The 18,674-nt window shown below is 42.9% G+C and overlaps 2 protein-coding genes across 3 annotated transcripts in view; both read left to right on the forward strand.

Moving 5' to 3' along the window:
- The first annotated feature begins 962 nt into the window (after positions 1-962).
- On the forward strand, positions 963-3,514 carry LOC131140351 (iron-sulfur protein NUBPL-like). 2 transcript variants are annotated; one of them, XM_058090679.1, is made up of 9 exons: positions 1,054-1,094; positions 1,157-1,247; positions 1,326-1,365; positions 1,425-1,515; positions 1,593-1,692; positions 1,807-1,892; positions 2,040-2,160; positions 3,178-3,260; positions 3,377-3,514. In XM_058090679.1, the coding sequence occupies exons 1-9, from the start codon at positions 1,080-1,082 to the stop codon at positions 3,437-3,439; spliced, it is 690 nt and encodes a 229-aa protein (XP_057946662.1). In that variant the 5' UTR covers positions 1,054-1,079; the 3' UTR covers positions 3,440-3,514. The 2 variants fall into 2 exon arrangements, with proteins under 2 accessions (XP_057946661.1, XP_057946662.1); XM_058090678.1 differs by having other exon boundaries at positions 963-1,247.
- Positions 3,515-12,934: 9,420 nt separating this feature from the next.
- The window catches only part of LOC131140231 (rho GTPase-activating protein 5-like), a 35,762-nt gene continuing 30,022 nt past the window's right edge, over positions 12,935-18,674 (forward strand). The window contains exon 1 of the mRNA XM_058090457.1: positions 12,935-13,176. The gene's annotated coding sequence lies outside the window, so the exon portion shown is untranslated. The remainder of the gene's footprint in view (positions 13,177-18,674) is intronic.

The following is an 18,674-nucleotide window of genomic DNA, read 5'->3' on the forward strand; positions in this document are numbered from 1 at the left end:
ACCCCCTATTTGCTGATGGGAAACTTTTTTGGTCCAAAGATGAAGTCCACATGAGAGGTGGATGTCTTTAAAGTAAATCATGTGAACTATAGACATGTAGAAGTTATCTCAGCCCAAATAGGGGTGGATGCAAATCTCGGCAGGCACAAAATCTGCCCTGCCATAGAATGCATGCACCCATATTTGCTGATGGGGAATTTAAAATTCACCAAATAACCATTGTGTTTCCACATAATGAATGAATGAGTGGAGCCCCCAAGTTCAACACTTTTATTTTTCATTTTACAGTCCAAAGTATGTCAAACGGGTGAGATCGACTGTTGCATCATGCCTCATTCATGCCTCATTGAAATTACGTCAGCTCCTGGCCACAAAATGAATAGGTAAATACTTCCACATTTCATATTTGTCATTAGTTATGCAGAAATACCTAAATGGCGGAAGAAATGTGTTACAAAGCGCCACATTTACATTGTAAATGTCTAACCCGCTCCACTCACCGTATTCCTGAATACGCATGCGTCAAATGCTTGACATACCTAACAAATACCAAGCCAATAAATCGAAGTTTTCATATACTGTGTGCTTTAGGTATCTCATAGTAACTGATAAAACAGACAAAAGGTATAATATCTTCGTTAATCTGAAGTCCTGTGGCCAAAAAACCCCGCAGCGTCACATATTTTCGGTTTTAACTGAGCGTGCGCGCTCCCGCGAGGTGGATGCATATTCCGGCAGGCATGCAAAACTCGGCACAACACCGGACCGCATTACAACACAAGTCGACGTAGAGTTCCACTATCATGACGTGTTTCCACTTTATTTGATCTAATGTCGTTGTGGGCCAGAGGTCTGTGGACGGCAAGGCCTTACAAGAAAGACAGAAGCAGCAGATGGCCCGAGGTCTTCCCAAGCAGAAGCCCATCTCGGGGGTCAAGCAGGTTGTTGTGGTAGCTTCCGGTAAAGGCGGCGTGGGCAAGTCCACCACGGCAGGTAGCAGCTTCCTGGTAAATAGTTATAGTTTGTTGAGTTGAAATGTATTTAATTGTGTCTGTGCAGTGAACCTGGCACTGGGATTGATGGCCAATGATCCGGTAAGGAATATTCCCAGATGGCTTCTTCGCTTTTCTTTTTTAATCCCGCTTCTTCCTGTCAGTCGAAGACGGTCGGTCTGCTGGATGCTGACGTGTACGGCCCGTCCATCCCTAAACTGATGAACCTGAAAGGAAACCCGGAACTGACGGACAGTACGTTTCCCTGCTAGGCTGTGGCATCTCCAATACGTCCTCATTCAAACGTCTCAGAGGTCGGCCATTTTCTTCCAGGCAATCGGATGCTGCCGCTGACCAACTACGGAATACCTTGGTGAGTCCGAACATCCTCTTCCAGAGCCGTGAGCGCTAACCTCCACCGCGTGTCCTCAGCATGTCCATGGGCTTCCTGGTGGAGGACGTGGCCCCCATCGTGTGGCGGGGCCTCATGGTGATGCAGGCCATCGACAGGCTGCTCAGACAGGTTCCGATATTTCCCTCCTGCTTCTTCACAGCGCGCTGCTGGACTGAGTGTGTTCAAGTGTGTGTGTGCGTGTGAAGGTGGAGTGGGGCTCCTTGGACTTCCTGGTCATCGACATGCCGCCTGGGACAGGTGACGTCCAGCTGTCAATCTCCCAGAACATCCCAGTCGCAGGTGAATGTGCGTCCGAGGCTTGATGTGTTCCCAGCCTGGGGGGAGGAGGGGGCGACGCTTTAAGAGGCGGGGCTTGTGACTTGCTAGCTGGGAAGTGTCTGAGTGGTCGTCCATGTGCAGGTGCGGTCATCGTGTCCACGCCGCAGGACATCGCTCTGCTGGACGCTCGTCGAGGAGCTGAGATGTTCAAGAAAGTTCACGTCCCGGTCAGCACTTAGTTTATTCCTATCAACACACTTCTGCCACCTTGTGGCCGTTTTTATGGCATAAAAATACTGTAAAATGACATCCGTTAGGACCAAGAACCTTTTGGTACTGAAAGAATTCTTGCGTTGTGTCTTTTGTGGCTGAAGGTTCTTGGTCTGGTGCAGAACATGAGCGTCTTCCAGTGCCCCAAATGCAACCATCAGACTCACATCTTCGGATCGGATGGCGCCCGCCAGCTGGCAGACACGCTGGGAGTCAAACTATTAGGTGAGACACCTTGAAATATCTGGAGAGACGCCAACGGGACAACAAGGGAGCGAATTGTAGACTTGACTTGCTAAGACGAGGAATGAAGACAACCAAGGAGTCCAATTGATTCGTTGATGAAGATCTGTGTCCTAAGTATTACACAATGTAACATTTTGGATGTCTCTACCCAGGGGCGTCACTTGGGTCTGAGGACAGTGGGGGGCTTAGCCCCCTGGAGATGCACAGGATATGAATGAATGTAGGAGACATTCCAAAAAATCCAAAAACCAAATAAGGAAGAAGAAGCGGGATATAAGTTTCCCACTTTTGGACAGATTTGATAGAGATACTCAATAGTTTTAGGCCACCATTAAATGTACACAAAATATCAAATTATTTAGGGTTACCATTAAATTTAAAAAATTAATAACAAAAAAATTAATTAAAAATATCAAATTATTTAGTCACCATCAAATTAAAACAATTATTTAAAAAATCAGTAAAAAATATCAAATGATTTAGGATCACCATCAAATTAAAAAATTAATAACAAAAAATCAGTAAAAAATATCTAATGATTTAGGGTCACCATCAAAAAAAAATCAGTAAAAAAAAATCAAATTATTTAGGGTCACCATCAAATTAAAAAAAATAATAACAAAAAATATCAATAAAAAATATCAAAATATTTAGTCACCATCAAATAAAAAAATAATTTAAAAAATCAATTAAAAATATAAAATTATTTAGGGTCACCATAAAAAAAAAATCAGTAAAAAAATATCAAATTATTTAGGGTCACCATCAAATTAAAAAAATTAATAACAAAAAATATCAATAAAAAATATCAAATTATTTAGGGTCACCATCAAATAAAAAAAATAATAACAAAAAATCTATAAAAATATCAAATTATTTAGGGTCACCATCAAATTAAAAAATCAATAAAAAATATCAAATTATTTAGGTTCACCATCAAATTATTAATTCTAATTAATTAAAATAGGCCTAATGACGCCACTGTCTCTACCTTAGGCGACATCCCTCTCCACATGAACATCAGAGAGATGTCAGACAGAGGACAGCCGGTGGTCATCTCGTCTCCCAGCAGCCCTGAGGTCCAACTTATCACCTTTCCTTCTCGATGTGATGATTAGAGGCTGTGAGGACTAACTCTTTGATTGCTGTGTGTGCGTGTGTGCGTGTGTGTGTGTGTGTGTGTGTGCGTGTGCAGGCGGAGGCGTACAGGAAGGTGGCATCTGCCGTCGTCCAAAGACTGACGGAGGTCAACACTTGACAGGAAGTCAGCCTGGCAGACCTTTGAGACTGAAATAAGCACTGATTCTTTCCTCCGTTCGTTCCACTGAAAAACATTCTGTCAGTATTGTCATATTTAATAAAGTTATTTATCAAAGTGTTTGGTCTGTTGTGTTTTCTGCTGAAAGTTCACATGTTGTCACCAGCGTGGGCCAAATAATTAAGCCTCATTTCTAACGAGAACAGACTTTATTGTTACATTTATCATTCGTCTAGTGTTGGTTGTATAGTGGTTAGCATTGCTGCCTTCCCAGCAGTTGACCGTAGGTTCGATTCCCCTCCAACGCAAGCTTTTTTTGAGAAGCATAGTCCAAGGAAAAAGTTAAGATTCTCCAGACGGCATCGGAGGAGGTCGCAGTTACATCAGCAAACACTAGAGGTCGCCAAGGGACTCCAGTTGGCTTCTATGGCGGCGGCCCGCATCTCTTAGGGGAAATTCAATATCCGGTCATAAAAGAGTACATCACAGACCTTAAGACACGTACATTGTACTTTCAATAATAAGATTGCTTCAATCAAATTAAGACCTTGCAAAAATGCAACGCCATCAAGTCTTAGCTTCCTGTATTCACACGGCGCCAGCATTTATCCAAGAAAGTGACCGATCCATGTCTGTCTGGCAGCATTGGGGGAAGTTATGTACAGCAGGGATTGTCAACCTGTGGGTGGCGACCTCTAAACGTGCTTTGTGGGTCTTTTTCTGTACAAAAACAAAACAAAAAAATCATACAAAAATGATCTTGTGCTTTAACTCACCACTGGTCACCACTGCAGCATACATTTCTTATAGTAGGTCACTGTGGTGCGTTCAAAGACCATCTAATAAAGTGTATAATGTAAAGATTGCAGAAAAACATCATAAATGAAACGAAGATGTGAAAATGTAAATATTATGCACTTTCTGATCACGGAATATGCTTCAGTGTTATACTGGGGAGACTGGCGTGTGGAGGTCTAAGTTCCATAATAAAGGTACTATAATTTCCGGTGTATTAACTGCTACTTTTGTCTTAAACTTTGACCCTGTGGATCAATATCACGACCTGACTCATGGTGTCATTTTACAAAAAAACAACAAGGCTAAAGTCATCACACAGCAACTTAACACTCAAAAAGGATACCTAAGAAATATAAAAACATGAAAAAAAATTCTTTACAACTTTTCCCATAATGTATTGTATTTGAGCAAAGCATTCATGGGTGCTGCAATGACATCAGCCTCCATCTGGTGGGGGTCATGGTGTCCATGCGCTGTTACAAAGAGATCTGGGAGGAGAAGAGGAAGTTATCCTTCCAGACTAGCCCTGGACAATAAACGGCAGCATGAAATCCCATTCAACCTGTCTCTCCCTGCCTTGCAACGCCCCCTTCCAGTGCGCAAGTCAACCCCAGGGATAAAAGTAAGGAGTTGAATTTTTGATGACTGTATTTCCTATGCCTTTGGTGTGTTCTACGTGTAGCGTGAGCGACTTAGCTGAGTTGTGACGTTAGTTTTGACACTGGATGCCCTTTCTGACACAACCCTGGCTGGGAATCCAACCTCTGCCCTTTGCCATCAAAGGCAGAAGCACGTGCCATTAAAGCCGCAGGGATCCTCTTTTATATAAATAAAATATCTATAAAAACATATCTAAGTCCGCCCTAACACAAGTGGTAGGCACAAACAGGACCTCTTACGCTACAAGCTGGCTCCTATCTGAAGTTCATATTTTCACCATGAGGTCATCCTCCAGCATCCAAAAATAAAAAACACATTAAAATGATTGCGCTGCTTTCAATCTTCTGCCAAATGAGAGTCGTACATGAATAATACAAAACTCAAATGTATTATTGAATCAGGCTAGGCTCAGACTTTTCTGCAACTTGAGACACAAAACCGCAAAGTGGGACAAACGTAGACGTGCTCTCGTGAAGGGAACCAGATCTTCCTTTCAAAGAGTCGTTCAAATGACAGCGGAATCTCGGTTAGCGTCGGTTAAAGTCAAAAACGTACACCAAAATCTCATCTGCATACAAATTTAAACCTTTCCCATAATGCATTGTGTTTGAGAAAAGCAGTCATTGGCGCTTGCCAGGGTGCTGCAATGACGTCAGCCTCCCTCGGAGCTCTGGGCTACTCTGACTCCCTCTGGTGGACAAAGGCAGCAACGCAGCGTCATCCATGCAGTTACACCCCTGATGGGGATGTCATGCAACTTCAGGTGGTAAAATCCAAACTGTCTCTTGAAGGCATCGTGGGCAGTTTGTCATCATTTCAAGGAGCTGTTCAAAAGACCAACGTCACATCTCCCCGTCTAAAAACGCAAACTGGCATTTTAAAAGACACGTACGTGTCTTCCCTTTTAATCACGCTTGCTGTGCAATCAGTGCACTTGGAAAAAGCACAAGGACGGACGGAATTGAACACCAACCTTCCTTCATCTCATTTCTCATCATGCTGTGTGCTCTGCCGCTTCACAACAAAGATGATGTTTGTTCACAGATGGCGCCTCCTTTTGTCCCGTGTGTGTTTCCATAGATGCCACTGTGTGTACGTGTGTGTGTGTGTGTACATGTGTGTGTACATGTGTGTGTGTGTCAGGGTTGATGATTCCCGCCTGAGGCCACACAACCACACCAGTGTGTCCGAGTGAATAATTGATGGCAACAATCCCTCTCTTCTCCGATTAATAAACATAGCGCTCATTAGCGTTGTGCTACAGCTAATCTGCCACTTTGTATCCGGATTATCCTGCGTGCGGTTCTGTAGGTCCTGACTCAACGGGAACATTAAAGGGGACCCATTTTTCAGCCCTTTGTATTGACTTGTGGACTCCTATAGAGCAGCTACACACAATAACCAGCACACAAAGCTTTATAGATCTTCCGGAATCTGCACCTATTCAGCTGTATTTCTTTGGGACCAACCTCCGCTGTGGTTGGTCAACACTCCCGCCCGCATAGAAACACTTCCTGTTACAGGAGTTGATAAACGGTATAGAAGTTGATAATAAACTCAGATTTAGCTTTTTCAAATGTGGGCTTTCAGAGGGCGGAGCCACCTTCTGCAAACTGGTGATCAGGCCTTGATCTGCCCCTAGTACACCCTTAGTACCCTTAGGCCCTTAGGACACGTCTTTGGTCTAGCTCAGGGGTGTCCAACGAAAGGATGCAAGGACACATGCAGGTACGCTAAAAAGTCATATATTGTAGAAAAAACTGCATCTCAGCTTTGTGGCATCTTTACTGTTTTTTTTCTTCAAAAATTCTCAAATAATTTTTTATATCCAAGGACCGCTCTTTCGGGTTCTGCTTTTTCGTGGAATTCCTTTAGTGCTTCTTTTTTTTATTATTACAAAATATGAATTTAAAGGTTGAACTTGGCCCTTTAAGAAGAAATGCATTGTGGGAAGTATAGTTTCTCTCTCACCCTCTCTCTTCAATGGCAGTCTGCTTTGCGTCCTGATTGGCTGTAGACCATTGTCACTCAATCTCCTTCTTGCTGCCCTGCAGACGGCGTGTCTCGCTAGCTTGCTAGCTTGCTAGCTTGCCAGCTTGCCGCCTTGCAGTCATGTTTTGCAGAGGAGGATGCTAACCATCCCACAAAAGTTTGGACTTCCGGACGTGCTGAAGGATTGTAGAAGTTAAGCGCTATACTGCGACATAGTGAATGCATGTTTGTTTGGAAGGCAGCAATATGTTTTAACAGGGATACAAAAACGCTACAGCACAGCGGAACGGTGCCAGGACCAAAAGGTAGGAGGAGTTTACAGGAGTGAAATAAGTGTCAGTCACTTCATAATTTGGTGTTGATCACTCTCAAAACTTTTCTGAGAGTGTCCGTCTGAGAAAAGTATATAAAGTGTACGAGGTGAGGAGTTTTACTGTATATAATAATTGCACACAAATACACTTGGATTTCACTTATTGTGGCCTATTTTGGGAACCGACCCCCGCGATAAACATGGGAACACTGTATTCCATTTGAGGCAGGAATTGAACTGTTGGTAGTAACTCCAATCTTTCATTCCCTGCTCTGTCCATCCTATTTACTACAGTATACAAAATATACAATACACTGTATGTACTTTATTTACGTATACAATATATATATATAATATATATAGAGACATGATGAACAAAGTTTGAACCTGTGACGAGGAGATACAACATCCTAGACAATGGCTCATTGTGTGTGTGTGTGTGTATGTGTGTGTGTGTGTGTATGTGTATATGTGTGTGTGTGTGCGTAAGATGAAAGGGATGCAGACTGGCCCGGGGCTCCAATTAGAAGCCCAGCGAGGTTGCCATGGCGATATAGGTGAAATCCAGTACTTTATGAAATATTCCTGAGTGTTTGGTGTTGATTTTTAAAGCGCTGCGTGTTTGCTGTGCCTGCAGACGCTGACTAATTTGGGAGTCTTGACTTCTAAAGGTTCATGATGTCATAGCATTGGCCCCGCCCCTTTATGATGTCACAGAGACCAAAGAAGACAAATGGCTCGGAAAAGGAATGAATGAAAAAGCAGGACAGTGTAACACCCAGCATGCAGCAATACAATGTTAAATATATTGAATATATTGAATATATGTATGTATGAATATATGTCATATCGCTAATGTTGCCTTATCATAAAAGCATGATCACAGGTGCCAGAGTGCGTGCAGGCCAACCTTTGACCTCGGGGGAAAGACAAAGAGAGCTTTTGTTGTCCTGATGAAAATCCCTCATTTGACTTTGCTATCTGCTTTTGCATATCACTGATGGGCGGACAGGAAGTCAGCTGTGAGGCGGCGCTCAGAAAAAACAGGGAAGGGCACACGGACACATTTTGTACTTTAAAGTTATCCATTGAGGGTCATGATAAATCAGGGGTGGGCAAACTACGGCCCAGGGGCCGCATGCGGCCCACCAAGCGTTTGAATCCGGCCCGCCAGATGGCTTTGAAGTGAAAAAAGGGACATGAGGAAAAAAATAAAATTAATACAATAAATATAGAGGGCGGTCGAGTGGTAAGTAGGTAGACCTCGCAGCTAGGAGACCAGGGTTCAATTCCACCATTTGCATGTTCTCCCCGTGCATGCGTGGGTTTTCTCCGGGTACTCCGGTTTCCTCCCACATTCCAAAAACATGCTAGGTTAATTAGCCACTCCAAATTATCCATAGGTATGAGCACTGACAAAGTGTGTCCGACAATGAGTGCTCTTTGTCAGCCACCAGTCCAGTCGCCCGAAGACAGCTGGGATAGGCTCCAGCACCCCTGCAACCCTCGTGAGGATAAGCGGTAGAAAATGAATGAATGAATGAAAATAAATATCAATTAAAAAAATACAATTAGACAAAGAATTCAAGGAAAATTATAAGCATTAAATAGTTTGCCCACCCTTGTGATAAATGAATAAAATATTTGGAGTGCTAACTTAAAAGTATTTAGGATCTACTAGCTGGAGACCCACTAGTGCCCGATGAAGAGCACTCATTGTCGGACACACTTTGTCAGAGCTCAGAAGTCGGACGTGAAGGCGCCGCATGGACGCACAGCGTACCCAAAATGAATCCACCTTTCCCAGCAAGAACGCTTTCACGTTCATGTTCACAAAAACGCCGTTGACAGATGAAAATATTTATTCTTGCTGGGAATCACAAATATAATAATAATAATAAAGACAGCCCGCGGACCGCACTTTGGACATCCGTGACTTAATCTGAATATTGCTTCCAAAGACGTCCATGAGGGCGATCCAGGCATCTACGTTCCCAGCTTGGGATTGTTGTATAAAAATACTCAGACCACTTCCTGCCTGTGCCCGCTGGGGTTGGCACGCCGTCCCGGCTGAGGGAGACACAATAGAGTGGCCGACCTTCAGCAGACCTTCATGCTGGACCATTATACAAGACTCATTTAGGCTGCGGGACAGCTTTAGTCTTAAGCGTCCCCAAAAGGCAAGCAGATGAAGTCCAGCTACTAGTCCAAGGAGCTCAAATGACATTTGAGACACATGCGTTCAGCATGTTGGAAATGAACTATAAACCTTTACTGTTGTTGACACGAGAAGGTATTAAAAGCGCCTTGAATTAAGACGACTCGACTCGAAGAGACGCGTCACTTCCTGACATGAAGGCAGTCGCCGCCTGGGAAGGAACAGCATCTTGACTCGGGAGCGGCAGGAAGCGAGGACAGGCCGTCCGTCTCAGCTCTCACACCCTCCAGCTTTCCTTTCAGAGAGTGGCTTTAAGGAGATTTTACAGCAGGAAAAAAGCTCATAAGCCCTGGGGTGTCACTTTGGAATGATGCGCCACAGAGAGGATGGGAGAATCGGAGTGCAAACATTCCATCACAGTGTGTTGTTTATGTTGTCTGCTGATGGCGATGTTGGGCATCATCACCACGTGTCCTTCATTATGTCGCAATCACAGCAAGTCAATGCTATCATGTACTTATTAATGTACTTGGCTGCTGTCTGATATTTACTTTTTTTTTCATGACGTTCCTTTTCTGTTTTCAAAATGTGACCAGGGTTTATTTACAGGCTGGAAGTAAGTATTCAAAAACTAACTTACGTTATAAATAAAAGCTTGAAGGTATCCTTCCTTCCTTTTTCTCATAAATGTACAACTTAATTCTCGCTATATTACAACTTTTTTCCTCATAAATTTCAGATATTTTTTCATAAATTTACAACTTAATTTTGTCATATTACAGCTTTTTTTCTCGTAAATGTACACCTATTTTTGGTTTACAACTTTATTCTCCTAAATGAATTTATGAATTTATTCTCGCAATAGTACAATGATTTTTTTTATAAATGCACAAGCTTTTTCTTACCTTACCTTTCTAACCTTATTCTTATTTTTTGTAAATTTATGACTTAATATTTCACCTCTTGTAAATTTACAACTCCATTGTAAAAAATTTACAACTTTATTCTCGCAAAATTATGACTTTTTTCACAAATCTACCAAATTTTAGAGGTCTTGTTATAATATAATAATATTTAATCTTGTTATAAACAAAAGTTGATAACAAGGAGTGTTTCCTTCCTTCTTGAAGAGCTATGCTCTATTTTCCCTCTGACACATATAACACAATGATACTGTAATACTATGACTTTATTCTCAGAAATGTACGATTTTATAAAAAAAAATTACAACTTAATTCTCAAAAAATTTACCACTATATTCTGGCAAAATTATGACTTTTTTTCTTGTAAATTTCTGCCTTTATTTTCGAAATCATGTTGCCAGAAGCAAGAGGAATGTTTTTCTTCATTCCTGAAGAGCAATGTCCGACATCGTTCTTCTCGTAAATTTAGAACTTTATTCTCGTAATCATTTTATTTTTTTTCCAATGTGGGCCCAATACTTAGGTTATGAACAGTTGATTTATTTTCATAGTGTTTTTTGTCTAGAACAAATAATCGGATTTACTGTACATTATTTCCTATGGGAAAAATCCCCTCGGTTTTTGAGCATCAATAAAAAGCTTGGTGAGAAATTGACATTGACAAATGAAAACATCAAAGATAACAATCAATCAGTCACCCTTGCTCGGGAAATCCATGCCAAATATGACCTGGTGGGGTTGGGATAATTGTGACGGTGAAGGAGCAGCAGCCCAGAATGTCAAGAGGGAAACCGGGTCATGATGTCCAGGGAGTTGGGAGCACAGTCAGCTCTTTGCTGTTGTGGATTGAGATCTTGCGATGCCCGTGGGGGGTGGGGGAGGTGGTTGGGGGGGTGGCTTTGACATAAGACTGACAAATACCTCACATATCCAATCACCAACGGGCTGTCGGTGGAGTATTTATGATGAATAGAGAAGATAGTCTGCCATTATTGGTGGTTAAAGGCCACATGTTCATCCTCGTTTGGCTGAGTGGAGACTTCCGGAGCTGGAATGCTCACCGAGAAGGAATATTGTACACAAGGGAACCAATTGGCCCCCGCAGTCATTATTGATCGTGGCGCTAAGAAGTGAAATATAGATGAAGGTGTAGCCTCCTTCTTGTGTCCATTGGTGTCTCACAGCAGGATGCGAGGCATCCGCAACACATCCCTCGCTTATTTGTTGGCTTTGATGACTTCCTGTTGGTTTGTGTCGGCTGAGCATGGCTGTGTATTGTATGTCAGCGTACTCATTCATTCATTCATTATCTCCCCAAATTGCTGCCATCTACTGTATATCCTCGCATGCAGATCAACCTTCTACGTTCCCTCTGATGCTGGTCTCAATACTGTTATCATGTGTAGCTTAGTTTGGGATGATTATTCCACCCAGGCAGCTCATCCTTCCATTCCCTGATGAGCAAATCCAGGCACATTTTACATAATTAAACAATTCCCAGGGCGGTGGGGGGGGGTAAATCATACCAAACGTAATTACATCACAGGAGTGCGGAAGTGTGTGGGAAGGGCTGTTCATTGATGTTGGGGTGATTTATTGGTCAAACACTGGGCCAATGAAGAGGATTATCCACATCAATCAGTCAACCATTCCTGTCATCGTCGTCACGGATGAAGCTTATGTATCTTCTGTGCTGCGTCACGCCAAAACATTTGATGTTTTTATATCACTTTAGGCTGCACGGCGGTCGAGTGGTTAGCGTGCAGACCTCACAGCTAGGAGACCGGGGTCTCCATGTTCTCTATCCCTCCCTCACAAAAGCCCAAAATATTTGTGTCAAAGTTAAAATTATGATTGAAATGTATGTTTTTCACAATTTGTTAGTCAGGAACTGATATTTTCCTGAAACGTACTTTTGTTTCTACTGATTTTTTTTTTACATAAAACACAATATTCTGTGAAATAAAATGTGAAATAAAAAATAAATAAAATGTTTCTCACAAGGCTGCACGGCGAACGAGTGGTTAGCACGCACAGGCCTCACAGCTAGAAGACCCTAGTTCAATTCCACCCTCGGCCATCTCTGTGTGGAGTTTGCATGTTCTCCCCGTGCATGCGTGGGTTTTCTCCGGGTACTCCGGTTTCCTCCCACATTCCAAAAACATGCTAGGTTAATTAGCCACTCCAAATTGTCCATAGGTATGAATGTGAGTGTGAATGGTTGTTTGTCTATATGTGCCCTGTGATTGGCTGGCCACCAGTCCAGGGTGTACCCCGCCTCTCTGCTGGGATAGGCTCCAGCACCCCAGCGACCCTCATGAGGATAAGCGGTAGAAAATGAATGAATGAATGAATACTGTAATAATGCATACTGTAATAATTTGGACACATTTATACATTAAATATGCAAAAAGTGAGTAAGAAGTAAAAGTATGTTAATTATACAGTATCAGAAGTATTTGCTTTATGACGTACGATTTTAAAGTGCTTAAATGTAATTGTTCTTTTCTGGTCAATGAAGACAGGTGATGAAAAGAGAGAGAGGAGTGAATGGAATGGTGGAGCGACACCCAGTGTGTGTATGGCGTAGGAGAGAGAGAGAGAGAGAGAGAGAGAGAGAGAGAGAGAGAGAGAGAGAGAGGAGAGAGAGAGAGAGTCGCCATTGCTGGCTGCTTGTACGCAGAGCAACACATTCCTCTCCCGGAGCACCAAAACACAACCTTAGTCGTCACATCGCGGCAGACGTCACCTTCACTCGGACCGAGCAGCCTCCGGGACGCCACAGGACTTGTATGGTGGATGTTGCCAAGGACTTTTCTGCGTTTTTCATGAGGGACTGCCCGCTGCTCTTCTCCGCGGTATGTGGACGTGGGAGCGACCATGTTCCTCCTAGGTGGGTACTGGAATGTCTCTGGGCTGGATTAGGACTTCGTTAGCTCGGCTAGCTCCACGACTCCGTTGGGGGGGAGGACACGCCTGCCCCGTGGGGGCACCCCGGTCGGAATAAACTGACATAAGAGCCCACATCCTGAATTCAAACGGGTCCAGGTTGTGTTTGTACCCCGCGGCAGGCTGGCTGAACTGCGGACAGCGAGCAAGCTGCTAGCGGGCATGCTAAACTAGCACGTATCGGCTAGCATCGGCTCCTTCCATGCTAAGCTAGCTATAGCCCTGCGAACGTTAGCTCATCCGACGCGGAAAGGTGATTTAATCCCGATTTTTAGCGTAACTTGGGCCAAAACGGAACGGCGTGGTGGTGTTTTTGTGGTAGAAGCGAATAACCCCGACAGCAAAGTGTGTGCTGCGTGCTTTGACGCATAAGCGTTACCGGCTGCTTTTAATTCCCCAACTCAAAACTGGCCCAATTTAAACCAAGATCAAGTCTTAACGATGATTCATTAATCAATCTAAATTGTTTAATACAGTTAAACAATGAGCTCAGAATGTTCGATCGCTTCCAAAGTTTCTTATTGGTCATACTGCAGGTTATTGGGAAGGAGGGATAGTGGATCAGAAATGGGGAGGAGGGGTGGACGCTGTTTAAAAAACAAAAAAAAACAAAAAAAAAACCCAAACACTGACAGAAACATTGTATTGCGACACTACTGTGATGTCAGCTTAGCACTGTGTGTCATGGTTGGGTCATGTCATGGTTTCGTGGTCCTGGTTCTAGTCCCGGTCCATCATCCGGACTCAGGAAGGCGTAGCTGCTCCTTCCCGAATGTATCATTAAACCTGTACCCCCCCCCCACGCAGCCTCCACGGACCCCATCTTATGAAATAGTTATGAAATCAGGTAATGAACTCTTCCATGAGTCACACATGTTGGGCATCATCACCAAAGTATTCCTAAACTAGGTGTGTTTGCTTTTATCATCCTCACGTGGTCAGTGTTTGAATTCAAACATTATTGGGCGCCTGAAGTGAAAATAGAGTATGTATATTTGTACGTCCACTTCTATATGAAACCTGAGCAGTACTAAGGGAAGCCGTCCTCGTGCTTAGGTCACTCTAGGTCGCTACAGGTCACTAAAACTCTTTTAATTGCTCCCATATTAGTTTATTTACACAGCTGTGTAAGGCAATAACATATCTGATATGCATATGTCTCTCATCGCCATGGCAACCAGCCACTTAATTGTCGGCAGATCATAAATGATTATACCTTTTGTATAGAACAGGTCCCTCTATTATCTTATTGATATCTTTATATTTCATTTATAAGACAATGTGTCCTATTTTGACTTTGAATTATTTTGGGTTGGGAATTATGATTGTGATTATTGATATATTTGAATAAATAACCTCTTATATAGCCATGTGTTGATACGGGTGCAACAAATCGTGCTTTATTCGGCTTTGAAGTCTTTATTGCCACTTGTATATTCTTATTGTAAGATTTCCGACTCATTTTGTATCGTCTCTTAGTGATACAAATGTATTTTCAATCACCCCGTCAACTTCTATTTGAGTATAAATGTACTCTCGTTTTTTACCAAATAGCATTATTTAATTTGTTTTTATCAAACCATCGTTTTAGTTTCGTCATTTCATCTGTGACTTTTTTTTTTATTAACGCTTGGATCCCTCCTCCAGAACAAAACCTAGTAGTAATTGTATTGCCGTGATTGAAGTACAATCAGTCGGGTTCTAGGATTTTTGCGTAAAAAGAATAGCGGAATCAGTCAATCTCAGAGATTGACACAATGTGAGTGAAACACTGTCTTTGTGAGGGGAAGTATTTCCTAGGCCAGGGGTCGGCAACCTTTACTATGAAAAGAGCCATTTCACCCACTTGCCCACTAAAGAAAAATAGCCTGGAGCCGCAAAACGTTGTATGTTTAAAACAACATTGGAGGGAAAAAAAAAAGACGAGTTGGAGTACTCTTGCTAGTACTGGAGATAAACTTTTGTTTTTAAATGAGCTCTAATTTATTTTTTCAGAATTGTCAAATAACTCATTAATAATAATTAATAATTAATAACTCAAATAACTCAAAGTATTACTCATTTCCCATCATGTTAACCTGTCAGAGAGAACTGGATAGCATCCTGTCTGCTCATTCAGTCACCAGTCAGAACTCAGTCAGGATGCATTCATGGTCTCACACAAAGTTGGATTTTTGTAAACTCATAATGAAGATGTGCATTTTCACCACTCGGGTGCTTAAAAAATATTCAAGCATTGCAAAGGGAGCCGCAACAAAGAGACTGGAGAGCCACATGCGGCTCTGGAGCCGCGGGTTGCTGACCCCTGTCCTAGGCGGATCGTTCATTCATGGCGGAATGTCATCACAAACACTAACCCCCCTCCCCCTCCTCCTCCTTCCGAGTTAAACATGGTGATAAGGCTGCCCGTAACACTCCTCTTACGGAGCATGAATGGAAGCTAGCTAGGTTAGCTTAGTTTAGCAGAGCATGCCGGTGTGGCTCTGTGTGTGTGTGTGTGAGACTCGGGCTTTGTGATTATGCTTACACCTTTTTGTCTTCGACCGCTCGTTAATTTAAGCGAGTGTTTTACAATGCCGGCTGACATTGTGCAAGATCTGAGTGAAATATGACGAGAGGCATTTTTATTGTTGCTCCCAGCTCGTCTTAGCGGCTTATGAATTACTGGGCAAAATTGTCCATTGATATACTGCATCAATAAATGTAAGAATTTATGCCTTAAATTAATGGACATTTTATTTGCTAATCCAAAAAAAAAAAAAAGTCTGAAAGGTAAAAAAAAAAAACGCAATTCCCCCCAAATTAAAAGCGGAAAAAACCCCAAATGGATTTTATTGGGCCCCAAGTCTGCTATGCTGTATTTGTGTCTGGGATTTACAATAGGCCGGTTTGTGCTGGTGTTGATATTTGGAAACCACCCCCCCCCCCCCCCACCACTCCAAACTCGTAAATTTCGTCAAAACAATGTAAAGACTGAATTATTTGACAGCGAAGTCATGACTCTTGATTCATGGATATCTTTTTGGCTGGTGATGAGCTCTTGACATGCAATTCTCCACAAACACACTTGGGGCTGTTTTACGGAGTGTGGACAACCGCAACCCACGTTTCTCTTTGGCTAGCTATTTTCATGTCTGGCGTAGTAATAAACAATGGCAACTGAAACTAATGGGATTCTGTAGGTGATCTTACCTGACAACTCAGATGCTCCTCAGCTTGCTCTGCAGTCTGCGTTGCCGTTGATGCGGGGTTTGAATTTTTTTTGTAGGTGCACGTCAAGGTCCCTCAGAGACTTTGGAGGACACTGAGGTCATTTACACCGGCTCTGTTGCACTGCAGCATAATTCAGGCTTAAGGTCTTCATAGTGTTGACCTTTTGCCCCCCCCCCCACTCAGTGACAGTCATCAGCGGTCACAACCGTGGAGCATCATTTCCATAGAAGTGATCTTTGTCTTGGAAGCACACCAGACAAGGACCGCTTGGAATGCTTGAATCATCCAATGACTGAAGGCTTCATTAGTAATCCTTGGTGGGGGTGGGGGGTGTTGTGTTATTATTCATTTAACCAGTGGAAGCGACAGTCAGTGTTGTAATTGTTATAAGTCCTGCTGGGAGATGAAGATGAATGATTGTATCTCTCCCACCAATCAAAACATCAATATTGCTTTCCTGCTGAAATGGCAGCAGTGGTCTTTGTGAAGGTCACAATGGTGGTCAAAGTCCGTGACGCTATGTACCTGAAGAACCAGGCACCACAAAGTGATCCAGACTAGGTTTCCCGAGCCACCTCAACTGGCCCCTCTCGATATGAAGGAGGAGCGGCTCGACTCTGAGCCCCCTCCTACATGACTAAGCTCCCTATCTCTTAAGGTGAGTCCAGCCACCCGACGGCGGAAACTCATTTCAGCTTCCTTGTATCCGCGACCTCGTTCTTTCGGTCACGACCCAAAGCCTCATGACCGTAGGTGAGGGTGGGAATATAGATCGAGCTTTGCCTTCCGGCTCAGCTGTCTCTTCGCCACGACGGTTCGGCACAGCGAACCAAATTACTGAAGACACCGCGCCGATCCGCCTGACGACCTCACGTTGCAACCGTCTCTCACTCCTGAACAAAACCATGAGATACTTGAAGTCCTCTACCTGGCAGTATTGACAGTATATAACAGTATTATCCTTAAATTATCAGAATACATATAGTAAATAAAACTTAATGAAAGTGACTGACTACAACATAAGCAAGGAAGAAGAGTGATTGCAAACAATTCAGGTTGAGAACACGGAACTCAGATTAGCTGCCATAATCACCAGGCCGGCTACTATGAAGCATATTACAGGAGAAATGGGAATTGACTTACTTCCACGCTTTTCCACGGTCCAATATCTTGTGGGTTTTTGAAGTTGGACGATCTGACGAGACCGAAGTTGTCTTTTTAGAAATGTGAACAAATGAACACCGATCCAAGATCAACTTCGTCCACGCGGTGCTTGTGCGACACATTCCATGATTAACACCGCTGACAATTTGCATGCGGCTTCTGATTCTTCAAGCCCGGCGGGGAGTCCAATTAGGCCCGGCGGGGTGCTTCGCTTCAAACGCCACATGGGACGTTCTCTTGTCAATTGTTATACTTCATGTTTGAATATGATTTTTATATGTCTGATTACATTTGCTACATTCTCTCTTAACCAGGTGAAATGTTCATTCTGAATTTCAATGGTAAAATAAAATCTATTAAATAGGTCGGTAACAATTAAAAGACAGCAAATAGAATAGCAGAAGGTAACAGAGGACAGGAATTTGCTTACTTCTGAGACTAGAACCCCAGAGGAAGTAAAAAAAAAAAAAAAAAAAGGAGGCTAAAAACCGCACCGCTGCGCACAATACCAGCGTGTGTTCCACCGGCGCAGCAGAGGGAACCCCAGCGCTCTTTCCACTGGACGAGCACATGGCTTCCACTCCAAGTCAAACTGCCATCAGTGACAAGGGGGCACCCATGACGCCCACATCGCCCCTTAAGGAGCCCCGTGTACAGATCAGCTACAGCACACGCTTAGCTGTGTACAGCATTATACTGAAGCCAGGTTTCAGTGCGTATTCATTGTTATGTCAGAGTTTAATATTTTCATATGCAATATTTTAATATGTAAATAAAATATTTAAAAATTAGGGTACTAAGTTTAACTTATTTAACTCATTCGATACCAAAGACGTATTTATGTGTTTTATAATCCCAAACGCCTGATCCCAACAACATATATGTACATATATCTTTTAGGTTTTTTGCGTGAGAGAAAATAAGTAGTGACTCTGCGATTCTGCATTAATACCTTATTGCAGTAATGACATTTCAGAGCATTTTTAAGCAAGTAAATTTGCCAAGAGCCCGGCAGGGTCATTTAAATGGAAGAATGCAATTCCATAGAATACTATGGAATGGAAA

This window comes from Doryrhamphus excisus, chromosome 13, assembly GCF_030265055.1.
Source record: "Doryrhamphus excisus isolate RoL2022-K1 chromosome 13, RoL_Dexc_1.0, whole genome shotgun sequence".
Lineage (NCBI taxonomy): Eukaryota > Metazoa > Chordata > Actinopteri > Syngnathiformes > Syngnathidae > Doryrhamphus > Doryrhamphus excisus.

Excerpts from the sequence above, each read along its gene's own strand:
- LOC131140351 (XM_058090678.1), top strand. The coding sequence starts at position 1,112 with ATGGCTTCTTCGCTTTTCTTTTTTAATCCCGCTTCTTCCTGTCAGTCG. Across the intron at positions 1,248-1,325 it reads AAACCCGGAACTGACGGACA|GCAATCGGATGCTGCCGCTG; the intron begins GTACGTTTCCCT and ends ATTTTCTTCCAG. Across the intron at positions 1,516-1,592 it reads TCGACAGGCTGCTCAGACAG|GTGGAGTGGGGCTCCTTGGA; the intron begins GTTCCGATATTT and ends GTGCGTGTGAAG.